This window comes from Pyrus communis, chromosome 2 (assembly GCF_963583255.1).
Source record: "Pyrus communis chromosome 2, drPyrComm1.1, whole genome shotgun sequence".
Lineage (NCBI taxonomy): Eukaryota > Viridiplantae > Streptophyta > Magnoliopsida > Rosales > Rosaceae > Pyrus > Pyrus communis.
Window position 1 is genome coordinate 13,873,557 of NC_084804.1, and position 19,272 is coordinate 13,892,828.

A 19,272-nucleotide genomic window follows, 5' to 3' on the forward strand; every position below is an offset into this window, starting at 1 on the left:
TCACAGTGGAATTTCTAATCCTAAAATGTTCAAGATGGAAGTGAAAAGTAAAAAATGAGTCAAAATGCAAGCTTGTCCAGTCCTGTAGTTCGATAGTCGGCGACAATGACAAGATTCAAGAAGGGCCTTTATCCCAAACAGATAATAAGTCAAAAAGATTTGCTCAGTCGCGGATCTCAGGTCCTCAGCTAGGGCCAATACGTACTTCCCCAATCCCCACACGGTGAATTTAAAGGGTAAAGGCCCTAAATATACGGTGGCTGTGGCCTCCATCAGCCTCCCATCCTTTAGAAAATTGGTAAAAAAATGGGACCCAAAACAAAAACAAGCGCCTCTGGCGAACCAAAGCTGTGCTTTCCCCTTTCCCATGTGCTCTTTCACTGCCACTCTGCCACACCCAGTTTCTGGATTTTTGCATATTTGCTGCTCCTTCTTCCCAACATACCAAAATTTCAAAAACCCAAATCTCTTATTTTCTGGTTGGCTGTAGAGAAGATCTCGATTCGCAGATGCCCTCTTCTTGTTTATTCAAGCTTGTTATCTTTCTCTGCTCATTGGGTTTTGGTTTGGGAGCAGACCCTTATGTGTTCTATGACTGGACTGTCTCCTACATCACTGCCTCCCCGCTTGGGGTTAAGCAACAGGTTAATTTCTTCACTTTTTATGTTCGGGTTTTCGATTTCAAGCTTTAAAGTCGTGTTCTTTGATCCTTTAGCTGTGATTTGTGAGTAAAGTTTCCAACTTTTTTGAAGTTTCTGTCTTTCAAATGGAATGATCCAAGGCATAGTGGTTGCTTTCATTTGATGGATTCTCACTCCGACATAAATGCTGAGCTTAATGTATATCTTATATGAAGTTTACTCTTGTTTTGTTTAATTGAGTAGGTAATTAGGTGTAGTAACTTATAAACTTTGTATAGGATAATGTGGGGTGAAAATGGCAAAGAGATTTAAGAGGTTCACGTGTTTCAACTTTGGTATATTCTCTAATGCATAAATCTTACTGAATATGTTCTGACTGGTGCAACCCAGCTTAGAAATCGCAATGCAGGGAAGTTCGGGAAGGGAAAAAGGGGATTTTCAACCTTGGAACAGTTCAATTCCATGTGCATAAGAAATTAAAGAACTTTTTAATTACAAGTTAGTTTAATGGTCTGAAATCTGAATATCCAGCACCAGCACTCTATGGATTCAGTTAGTTTTTGGATAATTAACTGTGTTGAGCTTATGGATTTTTCTTTACCAAATGGCTTTTGTGTCTTTTCCGTTCACTACTTAACCCAAGTTAGGAATTGAATCTAGTTGAGCCGAGGTTTCATACAGTGAGAAGGTATACCTGCTACTAAATTGTGGTTAATGTCTTCTGATTGTTCCATAATGCAACAATAATGTATTTTGGCTACATCCTGCTTCACCCTCGTTTCATATTATAATTTCAGGTTATTGGGATTAACGGGCAGTTTCCAGGACCAATTCTTAATGTTACTACAAACTGGAATGTTGTTATCAATGTGAAAAATAACTTGGATGAGCCGTTGCTTCTCACTTGGTAAACTTTATGTATCCCATCAGCAACAAAATAATATTAAGTATTGATGATACTATTGCTAATAAAGCTTAGTTTAATGCAGGAATGGTATACAAAATCGAAAAAACTCTTGGCAAGATGGTGTATCAGGGACTAATTGTCCAATTCATGCTGGATGGAATTGGACATACGAATTTCAGGTTAAAGATCAGATAGGAAGTTTCTTTTACTTCCCTTCCCTAAACTTCCAGAGAGCATCAGGTGGATATGGTGGAATCACCATAAACAACCGAAATGTTATTCCACTACCTTTCACTGTTCCAGATGGAGATATTACCCTCTTTATTACTGATTGGTATACAAAGAGTCATAAGGTTAGTGTAAATTGTGTTTGTCCACTGCTTGTATTTCACCTATTTATTCGGTTTCTTAGGCGTGACTCATGCTTGTAAGGAAACAGGACCTTAGGAAAGATGTTGAAAGTGGTACTAGCCTTGGAATTCCTGACGGTGTCCTCATCAATGGAATAGGTCCCTTTCGATTTGATCAGGGACCTATTGCAGGAGGCAATTCTTTCCTGACAGTAAATGTTGAACCAGGTATATTTCTGGGGTGTGTCTGAGATGTTTCTGTGGTTCTCAAATGTGAATTTGTCATACTGATCCAGAATCATATAAACACATAGGGTTCCAGTGCGACTGAGACATTATCGTGTACTTTAAGGGCTTTTTTTTTTGGGGGGGGGGGGGGGGGTGTGGGGGGTGGGGTAGAAAACTAAGGCATATGCGGGTTGGCAACTTGGTTTTTATGAAGCTGTTATCCAGCAACCTTTTGATTTGGGTTTTTCTTTGGGTTCTTAACTTTTTCTTTGGCCGATATGATTTGCATTAGCATTTTTATTATCTTGCACTTTTAACAGAAGCCGGTTGTTGGTAATTTCCTTTAACAGGAAAAACATACCGCTTCCGTGTGCACAATGTTGGTATCGCAACTAGCTTGAATTTCAGAATACAAAATCATAACTTGCTTCTAGTGGAGACTGAAGGATCATACACAGTTCAGCAGAATTATGCGAATATGGATATTCATGTCGGTCAGTCATTTTCATTCTTGGTTACAATGGATCAAAATGCCACAAGTGATTACTATATTGTTGCCAGCCCCCGTTTTGTCAATTCATCTTCATGGGCTAAAGCTACTGGAGTTGCCATCTTGCACTACTCCAATTCTCAAGGACCTGCATCAGGTCCTCTCCCTGATCCTCCTAATGATTACGACACATATTACTCAATGAATCAAGCAAGATCCATAAGGTTGTAGTTGATTATGTTTCTTTTCGGTTTACTAATAAATATATTTGAAAGAATAAAAACACTCATTCAGTTACTCCCAAAATTTTAATGGCAATGGTGATAACCTTCATATGTACTGAAATTGCTTACCCTATTATCAATGTTGTCAGTCATTAATCTCCGACAAAAATATTCTTTTTCATAGCGTTTTGTTTTATATTACATACAAGGAGGTTGAATTATATTTAATATCTAGGGAAAGTTTCATCTGCCTGATATTTCTTTGTTTATTTCCCTGGAAGTCCATAGATTAATAACCCATTTTTTTGGTCTTTTCTTTGATGGTATGTTAGTTCTCAAATGCTTGCTGACTACAGTTACATCTTTGTGACGGTTGTGCAATTGCAGGTGGAATGTTTCTGCTGGTGCTGCTCGTCCAAACCCACAAGGATCTTTTAAATATGGTGAAATCACTGTCACAGATGTCTATGTTATCCTCAATAGACCTGCAGAACTTATAAATGGGAAGTGGCGCACTACCCTCAATGGTATTTCATATATACCACCTTCAACACCCCTTAAGCTTGCCCAACAGTTCAACATTTCGGGGGTTTATAAGCTTGATTTCCCGAATAAACTGATGAACAGACCTGCCAAAGTAGACACATCTCTGATTAATGGTACTTTCAAAGGTTTCATGGAAGTCATCTTTCAGAACAATGACACCACTGTTCAGAATTACCATTTGGATGGCTATGCATTTTTCATTGTCGGGTGAGCTTTTTAGTTTTGAAATCATTATCTCTCTCTATTCCTAATTATGGAACTGGCAAAGTACAAACATGATCCGAACGATTCCCTGTTGCCCTGTAGCATGGATGTTGGAGTCTGGACAGAGAATAGCAGAAGCACTTACAACAAATGGGATGGCGTTGCTCGCTCTACTACACAGGTACCCCTCGGTTCAATAGGTTTGTTGCACTCGCACACATTTACATGTGCATGGAATGGAACAAAATTCTCGGTTGATCCATTTTAGGTTGATTACTTTTTGTTAATTGATTGCTTCATGCTCATATGGCTACAGGTCTTCCCTGGATCTTGGACAGCCATATTGGTTGTTCTTGACAATGCCGGAATTTGGAACCTTCGTGCACAGAATCTTGACTCCTGGTATCTAGGCCAAGAAGTTTATGTCAGTGTTGTGAATCCCGAGTTTGATGGAGATGAAAAATCTTTGCCTGACAATACCATATATTGTGGACTACTTTCCTCTTTACAGAAGTAAGACATCCGAACTTCTTCACCAAGTTTTCGTTCGTTTATTTACTTGTCCATCGAGATTTATATTTACAGATGATTAAAATCAAGACAATAGCATCTGAAAGGTTAAAAACCCTCGTTCCAAACTCTGCTAATGCATAGTTTTGTTTGGTTTTCTTCTCCAGAGACCAGACTCAGAGAGGAGTCAAGTTCTCTAGTGCACCATCAATCACCCGTTCGAGCACAACAATTTTGCTTATGTTAATCATAGCATGTGCGGCTTTCATTCGGTAATCAAGTTACTATCAACTATAAGCAAAGCAAGCACTGCGATGCTTTCTACCGAACTGGTATCGAACGCGCAAATGTAGTTCAAGGGGATGGTAGAAATGCAAAACGTATTGAGACGAGAGTAGGACGTTTGATACCACCCATTTAGCAATATAGTTGTAATATGAACCATGTATTGTCATATTACATTGCAAACTATTTGTAATTGTAATTTCAATTTGCAAATGCAAGCCGCTTGTAGTCGATTCCTCTCACGGTCCACTGACAAATGCAAGCCGTTTTTCACATGATCCGGAGTGGTTTTTAAATATCTCAAAATTCGTTTTATTGCATGCAGAAAACCCCCCAACAAAACCACATATCAGTGCCTACTTCTCCCTCTGAAAAATAACTTCGTTGTTGAATTAAAGAAAAGGAGAAGAGATTGAAAACAATATCTGAACTGCTTGTGCTTTCTGTTCTGATTCGATTGTGCTGTGCTGCATTATTAAGTTCAAACAAATATATAGTATCTAAACCTACTTTTTGCTTCCACCAAATTACAGGATCTTAAGGATGCAAGGACAAAACCATCCTCCTAGTCATCCCCTAAAAAATAAACAATATTCTCTCATGGAGGGTTGGTAGGTATTTGGCATGTCAATGTCATGCTTTCATTTTACATAATAATCTATTTACCATTAAATTAGATGTTAGATTTAGCCATCGACAGGGTTCAAACCCACGTCGTCATGCAAGAGCTTAATACCTTTTCACCACTATGGTAAATGGCCACTTGCAATCTATTTACCATATCCTAAAAAAATATATTTAAGAAAAGAATTTCAACGTATTTCTTTTCATTACTTACACACTTCTGTTGTTTTTTAATTATTAGATTTAACAATCAAAGGAGAATTAACGGTTAAAATTAGGTTAAAATTAAGAGAGGTGTAGAAGGTGAAATAAAGTGTGTTGACAACTTGAAATAACTTTCCATCTGCAAATCCTAGAATGGATGAGGATTGCTCTAGCAAGTCAAAGGCTCGAAACATGCTTAATGCAGCCTTACCTGAAATCATTGGTCTGTTAGACGAATAACAGTCACATCCGTCATTATTTTAGAATTACCATCTTACAAATCACTTTAATTTTCTGTTTAATTACAAAAAAAATGTTATAAAACTGTACGATAAAAAGTAGATAAACAACATAGAAAAGTCGTTATTTTCTGTTTATATTACTCTACCATATCAGTTTATCTTGGTATTCTCTTAAACATGTGTAGTTAATTTTAGAAGAGTTACCAAAAGTAAAGCTAAAATTGATTATCTTCTAATATAACAGACTTAACAGTTAATTAATTAATTAAATAATTAAAGCTTAAAAGTCTGGTCGAATCCAACGGACACCACACATTTCTTCCCTGTCATTCTCACTCCCACCCTTACACGTTAAGGGCTGATGATGGCATTGATGCCCCCAAAAACTATCCCAAAATCATGGGGCACCTTTTCCCTTTCAGTAGCCGCCACACCTGATTGGCCAATACTCAACACGTGTCACGCATCCATTGGTCCCACGAAGATCACACTCTTGCTGCCTGCAGCACAACAGCAGAGTTTTAGCTCTTAGTGCTAGTGGCCTCCCATTTGAGCAGCTCTCACTTTCATCATAGTTTTAATCCACTTTACTGTTTCTCTCTCTTTCTTCAGCAACTGGTATTGCAGACTAATCAATCACTAATGAGCCCACTTAATTATTTGTTAATCCCACAAAAATTCATTTAAATTCTCTTCTCGCAGTATTTTGATTTGGTATCTGACACGCTTCTTGTTTTTACAGTTTTTATCAAAAGTCATGGGCGGGAGAGTATTATCTTTATTTTTGGTGCCATTAATCTACATCTTCTTGAGCTTTTTGCCAACCCAATCAGCTCCTCAATCTGCTCTCATAAGCCAGATTCCTGGATTCAGTGGCACGCTTCCTTCAAAACACTATTCTGGGTAAGTAGATTTTTTTTGTCAGATTTTAAGTACATGTGGGTTTCTGAGATCGTTCATGTTATGGTTGTTGACTTTTTTTTTGTGGGTTTGTTTTGAAGGTATGTGACAGTTGACCAGAGTCATGGGAGGAACCTGTTCTACTATTTTGTCGAATCGGAAGGGAAGCCTGCGGAGGATCCGGTGGTTCTGTGGCTGAATGGTGGACCTGGTTGCTCCAGTTTTGATGGCTTTGTTTATGAGCATGGTATCTTTTCATAGTTTAGTTTATTGTTCTGTGGTCTGTTTGGGACCCTTTCTGGAGAGTGTTCAAAGCGCTTTTGAATTAAAAAGTGCTTCTGGGTCGTATAAGTGTTTTTCTGAATTTTCTTCATGAAGTATTTTCCAAGTGGAACTTTGATAAAAACTTCAACTGTCTGTCTCTAATAAGCACTTCAAGCAAAAACGCTTATGAACATAAGTGCTTCATTCATAAGCTCTTGCGTTTCAACTTATTACATAGGACCTAATTTCTCATAAAGTTCAAAACTTTATATGATATTATTAATCTATGAAACATTTTGGTTCTGTCAATATTTTTCAGGGCCATTCAATTTTGAAAGGGCCAAGACCAAGGGAAGTCTGCCTCAGCTCCACCTTAACCCATACAGCTGGTCAAAGGTTGCAACTTTGAGATGTGAAATGAATATTACCTCTGAATTTTATTTTCTTAATTTTCTTTGTACAAGTGAAATCAATTATTTTCATGTTATTAGGTTTCCAACATTATATATCTGGATTCTCCGGCTGGTGTTGGATTGTCTTACTCAAAAAATGAGACCGACTATAAAACTGGGGATCTAAAGACTGCCTCTGATTCCCACACATTTCTCCTCAAGGTGAAAAAGGAAACAACTCAATAAGCCTGTAACACCGAAAGTTCTTACATCAATGTATAATATGCATTGCATAATTTAACGACTTGCTGAAGAATCCCACGGCAATGTATAATATACAGTGATGTATAATTTGTATAGTACAAGGACTCGTTTAACGTACTTGCTAAATTTATGTTTATTCTAATTTCCCAGTGGTTTGAACTGTACCCCGAGTTCCTCTCCAACCCATTTTTTATTGCTGGGGAGTCATATGCTGGAGTCTACGTGCCAACGCTTTCTTCTGAAGTAGTGAAAGGTAAATCAGTCAATAATAGTAACATTAGAAGTTACGTAAATATTGAAACCAAAATCTAAGGTGGAGTTTTGGATGTTTTAACAGGAATTGATGCAGGTGTAACGCCCGTTCTCAACTTCAAGGTATTTATCTGTTTAAGTAGTCCTTTTGTGAATTTGAAATGTATGTGGCTCCAACCTCTAATTACTGCATAACACAGGGTTATCTGGTGGGAAATGGAGTTACTGATGATAAATTTGATGGTAATGCTCTTGTTCCGTTTGCACATGGGATGGGACTGATATCAGATGATCTATATGAGGTTTGTAAAGAATGTCGAGTTTTATACAAGCATTGTAATGCTAATTTCATCCCCTTTGTTCCCCCTAAATATCGTAGTAATTCAGGTGAAATGTATTTGTGCTTCAGGAGGTTAACACAGCGTGTGGAGGAAACTACATTGATCCGGTGAACGATCCTTGTGGGAGCAAGCTTGAAAAAGTTGACAAGGTAATAAAAATCTCAATATTTTGCTTATAACAAGGAATCTTATGTTTTTGTTAAACTGACTTTAAGATTTTATTGATCCCAGAACATCGACGGTTTGAACATATATGACATTCTGGAACCATGCTATCACAGCACAGATTCGAGTAAGATTAGAAGAGTTACAAACAGTGGATTGCCATCTAGCTTTCGCCGATTAGGTGAGACTGAAAGGCCTCTTGCTGTGAGAAAAAGGATGTTTGGTCGTGCCTGGCCTCTTAGAGCTCCTGTGAGAGATGGTATTGTTCCAACTTGGCCGGAGCTGATGAATAGCGAAGAGGTTCCGTGTACTGTAAGTTGCTTAGTCTGTTACAATTTTGATCTTTTAATCCCCTTTCCCATTGTCAACCATTAATTTTTTGATTAAGTAGTAATTAGACTTCCCCGAAAGGGCTGAAAGAAAGAATCTTCAACTTCGATACAAGAATATTACTCTCATGTACAAGAAGCCTTAGATTTGATGTATCTCCTGCAGGATGATGAGGTTGCTACTGAATGGTTGAACAATGAAACAGTTAGGAAGGCAATCCATGCAGAAACGGTAAGTTTTATCAGAGTTCATGTTTTAAACCAGAAAATAAAGTTTGTAAATGTCTAGTCCTGCTGGCTCCTAAAAGGCATTGTAACTGTTTGAAATCCTTTCTGCACTATCTAGGATCCTCCATGGGAATTATGCACAAGCAGAATCAGATTTTATCATGATTCTGGAAGTATGATCAAGTACCACAGGAACCTCACCGCTAAGGGTTATCGGGCACTTATATTTAGGTAAATCTCCAATTACAATGTCATCTGTTAAGAGTCATGCTACAGTGTTCCCTTTGATTGGGCAAAAACAGGAGAAGTAAATGAAAAATGAATGTTCTAACTGATGTGCATTCCTATTTGATTTTTTCTGGCAGCGGTGATCATGATATGTGTGTTCCTTTCACCGGGAGCCAAGCATGGACCAGATCACTTGGTTATAAGATTGTGGACGAATGGAGGCCATGGACTTCGAATGGACAAGTTGCTGGGTACTCACTATTACATATTTCCCTCATCAAGCATTGTGAAAAGTCTAATTTCTTGGAAGAACATTTTTACACGGTAATGCGGTGAGTGAATAATCGAATGTGAATGGTTGCAGGTATACACAGGCTTACGAGAACAACCTCACCTTTCTAACCGTAAAGGTCAGCACACGAAAATGTTCCTCGTTCTACTACAGGCTATACTGAAACTGTATCTAGCTGGTTCTTTTGATTGGATTCAATTGTTGATTCTAATACTTCCTTCTGAATGTATCGGTGCAGGGATCTGGACATACAGTTCCGGAGTACAAACCACGAGAGGCGTTGGATTTATTTAGCCGGTTTTTGGCCGGAAAACCACAATAAGAGAGAGAGAGAGAGCAGTGTTGTTATGTATTAACTATGCTACAGAAGTTGTAGAGAGAACAAATCATGTGATCCAAACAAACAGTTTGCATTACCATTGAATAAACTGCATTTTACATCAACTCTCCTAGTAATTTCCCTAAAAATTAGCTTTGAAATGCTAAAAAACAAGAATTAAGCTAACAAATCAGCCATGAAATCCAATTCTCACACTGAATGGGAATTATGTTACCCTAAATTAGACTGCAGGCAATCTCTTGGAGTCATTAAATTGGACAGTTGTCTTTTGTATTAGAGAAACAAATTTCCTTCCAAATGTTAGGAATGTCAGTACTAAGAGATAGGGAATGCACAAACTGAAGTAGAAAATGGACACCAAGAATTTATGTGGTTCGGCAATTTATGCCTACGTCCATGGAACAACTATCAATCTTCACTATATGAAAAAAATGAGTACAACAAGAGTAGTCATACCAAGCCAAAGACAAGGCTTGATGGATGCAAGAAAGTATAACACACACTTTCTATCACTCTAAACTTCACTCACAATGTGTGGTTGAACACCCTCACTCTTGGAGTGGAACTCTAGCTTTGGACTCGATCCTTTTCTACTCACTTCTTTCTTGATTAGTTACATCACTACAACATCACACCCATATTTATAGGTGAGGGCTTGACATTCTACTAGTTTCTAGTTTTTTCTACAAACTAAAACTAGTTTCTAGTATATTCTACAAACCTCTAACTTAGATAATTCTAGACTAGCTATCTTACTTTGCATGCTAGAATTTTCTAGCATCCATCATTTATAATGGGCTGGACCTTTAATGTCCTTCATCATGGGTTGGACCCATGGTATACCAACACTAAAGTCGGGAAACACAAGTGCCTTGTATTTTTTTTTTATTTTATATAATGTATATCGAAGGGGAAAGACTTTGAGTGCATAGATAAACATACGTCTATTTTTTGATATAATGGATATCGAAAGAGAAAGAACTTTGAGTGGAGAGATAAACATTCCTATTCACTCCCTCTTTTGATACAGTGAATATCGAAAGAGCAGAGATAAACATTCTTAAAAAACCATTTTTTTAAAAAGAAAACTTTTAAAAAAAGACTAGATTAGGCTAGAGTTTATCCCAATTGTGTCATGACTGGCCCATGAACGAGGTGCCGAATCTTGTGTATTTGATTTTGAGTGACTTTTTATTTCGTTGGAGAAGATACTTTATTTTAAAATGGAAAAAAGTACCTGAAAATAATGTTTAGGTTAACATGAAAGTATATCAATTTACCAAACGTGAAAATTAAGAACAAAACTGTCATCTTAGTAGCAGTCGCATATTAAGTATCATCCATGGTCGCATGAAACATTAACAAGCTTGAGTGGATTAGTAGATGTACAAATATATTTTTGCTACTAATGACGCTGATTAAGTCGACTCAAAATCGACAGTTAAAGATCAATAAATCTCAGTATTTTGGGCCGCTTGTCCTGATGTTTGATTGGGCCTACTGAAGGACCAAATAAAAGTGATCTCTTGCTTTGGAAGGTGAAATATATTCGACAAAAAATAGTAATAATAATAGCCCAATAAACAAATAAGTGATCCAACGGATCTATTTCGCGGGAAGCAACGGGTATCTTTTCCCGCCACCAGAGAGCCCTATTAAATACCCTAAACCCCTAATTGGCGTGTGCTCTCTCTCCCTCCCTCTCTCTCTACTGTCACCCTCAAAATCTGTAATTTTTTGATCGACTCTCTCTCTCTCTCTCTCTCTCTCTCTCTCTCTCTCTGTGCAATGAGTTCCTCAGAAACCCAAAGGACAGCTAAACCCAGTCTCTCTCTAACCTTCAAATCGGAGAAACCCCATTTAAACCCAAAGCTCCGAGTTGCAGAAATCGACTCACTGAGCTCCAAAACCCCTGAGAAGCCCCAACAGTTCCGTCACAAAAGCTTATGGGAGCCGACCCAGAAGCAGCCGGCGGCTCAGATCGGATCTGCGAGACGAAAGATAGATTCTTGGTCCGAGGAAAACCCGATTGAGACCCATTTTGGTGCCTCCGAGAAGCTACCGGAAAAGTAAGGCTTCGTGAATTTCAGTTCTTTATTATGTGTTCATAATTTTTTTTTCTGACATTTTGGGTGGAATTTTGATTCATTATATTATTTTGGGGTTTTTTTTTTGTTGTCGTTGCAGGTATGAGATATTGAGCGAGTTTTTCGATTGCTTGGACGCTTCGATTCGGTTGCTGCGGTTGAGGGGCTTGATGCCAAGCTTTACCAATCTTCGCCCGAAAATTGAGTGTTTAACGGATAGGTACTGGAAGAGGTTTTCTATTTAATCTGTTGTTTGGTTTGGTAGGTTGCTGAAGAAATAAAATTAGGCAGTAAAAAGTGACTGATTTTTGTTTATCTGGGTTTTTAGGAGGTTTACAATTAGTCACTTGGCTCAGCTGAAGATTGTTTTACCTGAGGTAATTGAGATTACAAAAGTGCTTGTTAAGGATGAGAGAACCAGTGGTATGAAGCCGGATCTTCATGTCACCATGAATGTTGATGCGGTGGAAAACGATGGCAAGTTGAAATCTGAAGGTGGTGGGCATATGCATTTGAGGCGAGCCTTCCGCCATCGGCTTGGAGACATTTCAAAATCCCATCCTGAGGTATACATCTTCTCATTTTCGGTGGAACACAACTAACATGGTTTGATTACTTTATATTCAATGTTATTTAATCTACTAGTAAGATTTGAGGTTAATGGAATCCCTTTTTACATTGGATGTTCTGAGCAATCTGTGAGATTTTCATCTGGAAGGCTATGAGTCACACAGAATTTATGAGATTATTAGGGTACTGGATTAAAAAGTTTGAGCTTATTCCTAATTACACTCTTTTCGAACAAGCTACTTCGCAGTTCAAGATTGTGTTTTATCAGTTCAACATTGTTTTTCTTGAACTAATTTTCGAATAAGCACCGGTCTGAAAATGGTTGATTATGTGCTTTCAGGGTTATGAAATTCCAGAAGAAACTCTGCCTCCACCATTCAATTTTGCAGAGCAACATATGCATCCAGATACAATTAAGTGTTCCTTATCATCACCTCTTGAGGCATTGACTGGTGCACATACAGTTGAGCAACCAGAAGCATCCAAAACCTACCTTCAAAGTGATGACGTTCCAGATGAAACACATCCAATGCCATCTGATCAATCAAAGGAGAATTTGAATTCAAACATAAGCCCAATTCCTGACCTGTCATTGCCCAATGAGACATCATTTGAAGCACCAGCAGAGCAGCTACCAGTAATAACAACTCATCTTCCTCATTCTTTTCAAAGGCACTTTTCTTTACCAGCCTTCCAAGGCCGAAATGTTTTAGTTCCAGAGCCAAATTTTAATATAGTTTGCTCCATTGAGGAAGCTAGTGTTGTTGCTTCGTCATTTGAAGCACTAGTGGAGCAGCAACCAGCAATAACATCTCATCTTCCTCAACCTTTTCGAAGGCACTTTTCTCAGCCATCCTTTCAAGCTCGAAATATTTCACTTCCAGAGTCAAATGTCAATGTAGTTTGCTCTGTTGAGGAAGCTAGTACTGCTGTTTTGTTGAGTGGCCAAGTGCCTGCAACTCCAACCAAAGAGACAAGCCCCATTGAAAGCGACGATGGTTTACCCACAAAATGTGCTAGCATTCTGTCCACTCCAAAACTTGCTTCAACTCCAGTCAAAGAGATAGGCCCCATAGAAAATGATGATGATTTCACCATAGAAGGTGCTAGTATTCAGTCCACTCCAGCAAAGCTTGCTTCAACTCCTGCTAGATTGATGTCTGCCACACCAGCATTGCGCCCGCCAAAACGCTGTTATATGAGCCCAGAAGACACTAACTCTTCAGAAAAGATGGTTAGGTATCCTCCACGCTCCAGGTCGCTGAAATTTGACACTCCTGTGAAGAATAAAATGGTCAAGGATGAAGTACTTGATATGGACAATGCATCAATTGATAATGACTTTTCTCATATTCCTCCGGAGGATCTTTTGAAATTGGTATGTCATGTCTTCTATGTCAATAGTTCTATAAAAGTTGTTGGAGCTTACTTCAATCATCTGCACAAAATTTCATCTAATTGTGACAACATTTTTTCTACTTATTTACGAAAGCTTTATGAAACTGACTTTAGCTTAAGTGGTGTACCATAATATTACTAACTGCATCCAGCCCACGTCGTGGTTTTTGTGCAACCCTTTTTTCCACAATCTATGGTATTCTGCAGAAAGAAGATCGTATGGCACCCTTAGATATCAACATCGTAAAATCTTTTTGGTTTTAGTTTGAGTAACAATATGATTTGTTCAACACAGGTGTATACAATTGTGCTCGAGGTTAGTCTTGAAAATTTTTAGAACCATTTTTCAACTTACGGTTGAAACTTTTACATTGTTGAAAATCAATCTCAGTATCAATCTTTAAGGCTTTGCTTCATTGAACACTGCTTTACATCTACTTGGACTTGAATATAATGAACAACATTTTTGAGAAGTATCCATTTATCTTTCTACAGCTCAAGGATGAAGAGAGGACGGCAGTAGAGGAGCAAATTCCCGCCATTTCACAAGCAAAGAGGGATAAACAGATGATTTCCGGCCTACCTAAACTCTTCGACATGGTCCATTTCCTATTTCAGTCTATGAACCGTTCTGCCATCACAAAAGAGGAGCTTGTACACAAGCTAATTTGGAATAACTTAGATTGTACCGACACAAGTAAGCCATTGTATAAAGTAGATGATTCCCTATCACGATTCACGAAAGCTCCTGGTGAACCTAACTCCTCTATTCTCTTCACAGATGAAGTTGAAGAGCAGCTTACCTTGCTGCTAGATCTGGTTCCAGAATGGATTTCTGAAGAAAAGTTGGAATCCGGAGGAGATTTGCTTTTGATCCAGTGAGTTTTATCTAGTCCCAAACAGAAATTATGCGTTATGTAAATGAATACTGCCTTGGGTTAAACGAAAAACTTAATCAAATTGTTTGATGTAAATTTGATCTCTGTTCTTGCAGCATTAACAAAATGTCAAATCCAGGTTCAATACGGGCACAGCTCGAAGCAGCAAACTAGCAAAGTAATCTGAACAGTGCTAGGGTTTCTGAAGGTTTGCTGTAAAATAAAGACGGTGCACGATTTCCCGTCTTATTAAGCATCTTGGAATGTCAATGTTTTAATTAATTAGTTGTTCATGTAAGTATAGCCCATCTGCGTGGCTAATCTGTAGTTAGTATGTAGGCTTTTGTCAAGAATGTAATTTAACAAGAAAAATTATGGAATTATCTAATTTTGTTCTCCAGTTTCTAGGGTTTCTTTCTTCCAGCAGCATAGAAAATGCATTGATTGCAAGCTGATTGAATGTGCAAGTAATTTTTCCATTTGCATCTATGTTCAAATCATAGGCACGTTAGAAATTAACAAGATTTGAGTTGAAAGTAAAATATAAATTTGGTTCTCAAATAGGATTATATTCCATCTACTAATGAGATTTAACAGGATCCCTACTACAAAAACATCGTACTAAACCCAACATTAATCAATATCCTCTTCCTATTTCCATGCACCTGCTGACCTTTCACAGATCTCTCAGTGCAGTGAATCCCCGATACAGCAAAACGAAAAACATGATCTGAAAAACGATACAAAATATAATGGCTCTTCGAAAGTAGCTAAAGACCTGTATGGCTCTACCAAAATCCATAGAAACTGAATCTTTACCTAGAAAGAATTAGAAATGTAAGATAGATGCTCAGAACCGTCTTCTCAAGCACCTCACTAATCTTAGGCAATATTAGAAAACTGCGGCAAATTAAGCAGTACTCTTCTTGTTTCTAAAGCTTTCCTTCATCAACGCAAATTTCTTCTTGCATTGAACCAGAGACTTTCCTGGAACAGCAGCAGCAACTCGCTCCCATCGCTGAGCGGCATCCTTTGGAAAGGTTTTCAGAGCCTGAACCAGTGCTCTTTCGTGTACAGCAGACCATACGTCTTGCTCGGAACCTGACGATAATCCATTTTCAACAATCGGATCTATAGGAGTTTGGTCTTTTGCACTTCCGCTTGACGACTCTCCCGATTCATCTGTGTTCACGGCAGGTGTTTCTGTGGGCTGAGGAGTCCGTACCCCTTCTACTTCGACTCTAGTTGTAAGTGGAGAAGCAATAGATGGTGAGGGTTTCCTCTTTTCAAGAAAAGAATCAAAAGCTTTGCTAGAATCAGGTTTCTGGAGGAGGACTGTTTTGGTTGCCTTCAAAATTTCTTCAACAGATCGTCCAGTACCAATATAATCAGAAACAACCCCCCACCTCCGAGACGTTCCCTTTGGAAATTTTACCATTCCTTTTCTCAAAAGCTCAATTTCTTCTTTGCTCCAAGGTTTCTCTTCCTTCTTCTCATAGCTGCCTAACTGAACAGTACCTTTAGTCTCCACGGAACCATTCTGTTGTTGAGTTTTCTTCTCTTCTTCTTTCTTATCCACCAAATCGTTTTTATATCCACATGCATCTCTAAGAACCTCTGCTCTCTCCACCCCCTCTTTGCCCTCCATCTTCTCACATATACTCCTAAGCTGCTCGGTACCAAGAGACGAACAGAGACTTTCCACATCATCCTCAGAAAGATTAAGCAAACGCTTTGAAGTAACAGGCCCTGAAACTGTTCGAAGGCGAGCTTTTTCTTTGCGCAGGAGTTTCTTCTCTTTCTCTTTCAACTTCTTCTGCTGTAAAGCTGTTTCTGCAGCTTGTTTGGCCTCCTCTTCTTTCCGTTTACTCTCCTCTTCTGCAGCCCTGGCTGCTTCCTCCTCCTGTAATTTCTTGGCCAGATATTTGGCCTCTTTTTTCCTCTGCTTCTCAGCTTTCTCTGCTTCCTTTCTCCTCTGTATTCTTGGGTCTCTTTTATATGCATTGTCAACAAGAGTACGAATTCGTGCATACTCCTCCTTCCTAGCCTTCTCTGAAAGTTTTGAATTCTGCCTCTCCATCCATCTCTTATGATCACGAGACTCCGCTTGCTCAAGATCAAACTCATCAGCATGTGGAAACTCTCTCCAACTCTTGAAGGTGTACCAGAAGTCATAGAAATTATCTACTTCCTTCAGTGGAGTACTCTCATCACCTAAAAATGGGATTGGTTGGCTAACTGACCACCGCCCATTCCTCATAAAAGCAGGACTGAACACTCTGAAGAAGTCCTGTGGGGCACATTCAGCGGGGATCTCATCATCAAACTCATCAGTGGAGTCATAGATTCTTCTCTTCACAGGATCAATTAAAGCCTCGTACGCTTCTTGGATGGACTTGAAGTGGCTCTCTATCTCGTCCTTCTTTGTTTGTTTTGCAGCTTCAGTTACCTCATTGAGAAGAAGAGCAGCCTGTTTGTCAGGATGATATTTCAGGGCAGTCTCACGATAGCTTTTTCTTATTTGCTCCTCAGTGGCAAGGTATCTTAAATGGCTCAAACCTAAGAGTGCATAGTGATCTTGTTCTTTGCCTTCGCCACCAGATTTCTTCTTACCTTTGCTGCTGCTGTACGAATCAAATGATGGTATAGAAGTCTGTTCCTTGTTATTAACCACCTTCTCATCTTCAACTTCTTTCTTTTCCTCCACACAACCACGTAGCTTCAGAGCCACAGCATGGAATGAATGCCCGGCTGGTTCACGATTCAATGCCTTGACAGGAAGGCAGTTGGAAGAAGCATACAGTGGTTGACCATCTACCAATTCTTGGGAGTACGAAATAAGGCGAAACTTGCTTTGGACAGGCATGATGATTATAACAAACCCACAGTACCAATAACCAGATAAATCGGCAAATTTAGTGCCCAAGAAAAAGATCCACTGCACTTCAAAACCCTCTTAATATGAATGCACACAATCCCCACACTGCACTATCAAACAAAGCAAAAATCAACCCGATTATCTCCGATACCGAAAGATGCAAAATAACTAGGATACACAAACAACTTCACATGTATGGAGCAATCAACACATACACACCAGCATTATAAATAAAAAAAATAAAAAAAAAATCAACAAAACTAACTCTAATCACATAAACCTCAATATTTAAAAAATAAACAAATAAAATTCAAAGCAAAGAAACAAAATTTAATCACATAAACCTCAAAATTTGTTTCATAATTAAAATAATTCCCAATTAACAACATAAAACTATTCATTTTTTATAACATGCACTCATTTATTACCGTATCAACCAAAACTAAATTAAAAAATAATGAATAAAAACCAGAAACATTTCCATTTCATATCCGATTGCAGCAAAAGATTGCTGCTTTGAACGAGCAATACAAATAAAATAAAATAAAATAAAATAGAAAAACGATTCAGCAGAAAAATAAATTAAACGGCGGCTGTGGAGAAAAATCTCAAACCTCGATGAGAGCAGATGAAGGCGATAAGGGTTTAACAGAGGGTTTGACGGATGAGGTGACAGAGGAGGTCGATGAGTGTTTTGAGCGATGATCGAAGGTCCGCCGGATTTATAGTTGGAGACGCAGTCGCTCGGCTCGTTGTGGTTGCTGGTGGTTTCACCTATATAAAGGTTCCACTCCAAAATGCCCTAATCAATTGCAATTGGGGGACGATGGCTCGCGATCTGCAACGACCACGTGTCACGTGACTTTGGTTCATGTATTACCTGATAATACTGGGCCACTGCTCGGTTTATTGGCCCAAATATTTGTTATGTTTGGGCTTAAATAGAAAAACCAACGACAAGTCGTAAGCGCAATATGGTAATTGAAGATTGAAAAATCAAGAGGTATTTGTCGATTTTCTTCCACAAACTTGTAAGAAGCTGCCAGTTTCTTTCATGAACATTATTTTTAGTCAATTATCCCTCTGAATTTTCATAAGTGGTCAATTTCTCTTTTGGCGTTTAGATTTTAAATTTTTTTCATCGAAATTTCATTCATCTTGGTCATGTGCACGATACAAGGCAATTTTTTGAGGTAAAAAATGTAAGTGTATTCCTATTTGGGCCTGAAATAAAGGCTTAGACCGAGAAAGAATAACATGAATTGAAATGCCATGATTCTCGACCTAGTAATCGTTGCTCAGGCTAGTTGGCTCTCAGCCCAAAAACGTGCTAATTTGATCGAGTCCCTGTAGGAGTAAGACTATTAAAGGATCAGGCTCAGGCACGGTTTGGTCGAGTTCTAAATGAATTAAAATTGTTGAAGATCATGATGGATTCTGACAAGATTCAAATTATTCTAAGGATCATAACTTAATTTTGGTCAGATGAGGATGAATCAAGTGCAAAAAGGGATTAGGTTCAGAATCTTGGTTTAACTCAAAGAGGTGGAAGACTGGGTAGAGATTAAGTTTCGGCTAAAGAATGGATTATGGGGACAAAGAGAGAATATCCAGGTAAATGCCGAGTAAGCATAGTCCTATCAAGTCTTTACCTCGGTAGAGGTTTTGCAACGTGAAAAGCCCCTACAAGCTTTAACTTAACAAACAACTCAAAAATGCTCTACACTTAAGCCCTTGCTTTGCGCAAACCTTTCTCACAACCCTGTTTATCTTAACAGTTTCATCAACACATCTTTAGTTTGGATAAGTAAATAGTTAGCAACTCGTGACATCTTCATTTTAGATAAGTAAACAACACTAGAACCGTAAAATTAGGCGATTTAGAAGCATCTTTAGTTTAGACAAGTAAACAGTACTGCTTCTAATTAGTTGATTATCTATGCAAGTCTCGATCGGTAAAGAATTCTCAATTATTTAGTCCAAAGAGGTAACTTCATTAGCTTCTTAGCAA

General features: G+C 38.4%; 4 protein-coding genes across 5 annotated transcripts; 3 read left to right on the forward strand and 1 right to left on the reverse strand.

Annotated features, from left to right (window-relative positions):
• Nucleotides 1-264: 264 nt before the first annotated feature.
• LOC137725631 (monocopper oxidase-like protein SKU5) lies at nt 265-4,622 on the forward strand. The gene is made up of 9 exons (XM_068464384.1): nt 265-644; nt 1,439-1,548; nt 1,631-1,901; nt 1,988-2,126; nt 2,477-2,840; nt 3,228-3,593; nt 3,693-3,771; nt 3,907-4,103; nt 4,268-4,622. The coding sequence occupies exons 1-9, from the start codon at nt 510-512 to the stop codon at nt 4,374-4,376; spliced, it is 1,770 nt and encodes a 589-aa protein (XP_068320485.1). The 5' UTR covers nt 265-509; the 3' UTR covers nt 4,377-4,622.
• Nucleotides 4,623-5,939: 1,317 nt separating this feature from the next.
• LOC137725632 (serine carboxypeptidase-like 20) lies at nt 5,940-9,554 on the forward strand. The gene is made up of 15 exons (XM_068464385.1): nt 5,940-6,073; nt 6,208-6,358; nt 6,457-6,602; nt 6,939-7,015; nt 7,111-7,233; nt 7,426-7,528; nt 7,613-7,650; nt 7,728-7,829; nt 7,937-8,017; nt 8,100-8,345; nt 8,529-8,594; nt 8,709-8,821; nt 8,956-9,069; nt 9,183-9,228; nt 9,349-9,554. The coding sequence occupies exons 2-15, from the start codon at nt 6,213-6,215 to the stop codon at nt 9,430-9,432; spliced, it is 1,485 nt and encodes a 494-aa protein (XP_068320486.1). The 5' UTR covers nt 5,940-6,073; nt 6,208-6,212; the 3' UTR covers nt 9,433-9,554.
• A 1,661-nt stretch (nt 9,555-11,215) lies between these two features.
• LOC137725633 (CDT1-like protein a, chloroplastic) lies at nt 11,216-14,783 on the forward strand. The gene is made up of 7 exons (XM_068464386.1): nt 11,216-11,519; nt 11,638-11,757; nt 11,866-12,103; nt 12,448-13,485; nt 14,001-14,202; nt 14,287-14,383; nt 14,500-14,783. The coding sequence occupies exons 1-7, from the start codon at nt 11,239-11,241 to the stop codon at nt 14,555-14,557; spliced, it is 2,034 nt and encodes a 677-aa protein (XP_068320487.1). The 5' UTR covers nt 11,216-11,238; the 3' UTR covers nt 14,558-14,783.
• Nucleotides 14,784-14,969: 186 nt separating this feature from the next.
• LOC137725634 (uncharacterized) lies at nt 14,970-18,062 on the reverse strand. 2 transcript variants are annotated; one of them, XM_068464387.1, is made up of 2 exons: nt 17,876-18,062; nt 14,970-17,366 (listed from the first exon to the last, which is right to left on the reverse strand). In XM_068464387.1, the coding sequence occupies exon 2, from the start codon at nt 17,247-17,249 to the stop codon at nt 15,294-15,296; it is 1,956 nt and encodes a 651-aa protein (XP_068320488.1). In that variant the 5' UTR covers nt 17,250-17,366; nt 17,876-18,062; the 3' UTR covers nt 14,970-15,293. The 2 variants fall into 2 exon arrangements, with proteins under 2 accessions (XP_068320488.1, XP_068320489.1); XM_068464388.1 differs by having other exon boundaries at nt 14,970-17,371.
• Between the last annotated feature and the right edge of the window lie 1,210 nt (nt 18,063-19,272).

Coding starts and splice junctions, on each gene's coding strand:
- LOC137725633 (XM_068464386.1), top strand. CDS start 11,239: ATGAGTTCCTCAGAAACCCAAAGGACAGCTAAACCCAGTCTCTCTCTA. Junction 11,520..11,637: donor TCCGAGAAGCTACCGGAAAA/GTAAGGCTTCGT, acceptor TTGTCGTTGCAG/GTATGAGATATTGAGCGAGT. Junction 13,486..14,000: donor CGGAGGATCTTTTGAAATTG/GTATGTCATGTC, acceptor ATCTTTCTACAG/CTCAAGGATGAAGAGAGGAC.
- LOC137725631 (XM_068464384.1), top strand. CDS start 510: ATGCCCTCTTCTTGTTTATTCAAGCTTGTTATCTTTCTCTGCTCATTG. Junction 645..1,438: donor CGCTTGGGGTTAAGCAACAG/GTTAATTTCTTC, acceptor TTATAATTTCAG/GTTATTGGGATTAACGGGCA. Junction 3,772..3,906: donor TTGCTCGCTCTACTACACAG/GTACCCCTCGGT, acceptor ATATGGCTACAG/GTCTTCCCTGGATCTTGGAC.
- LOC137725632 (XM_068464385.1), top strand. CDS start 6,213: ATGGGCGGGAGAGTATTATCTTTATTTTTGGTGCCATTAATCTACATC. Junction 7,529..7,612: donor TTCTTCTGAAGTAGTGAAAG/GTAAATCAGTCA, acceptor ATGTTTTAACAG/GAATTGATGCAGGTGTAACG. Junction 8,018..8,099: donor AGCTTGAAAAAGTTGACAAG/GTAATAAAAATC, acceptor TATTGATCCCAG/AACATCGACGGTTTGAACAT.
- LOC137725634 (XM_068464387.1), bottom strand. CDS start 17,249: ATGCCTGTCCAAAGCAAGTTTCGCCTTATTTCGTACTCCCAAGAATTG.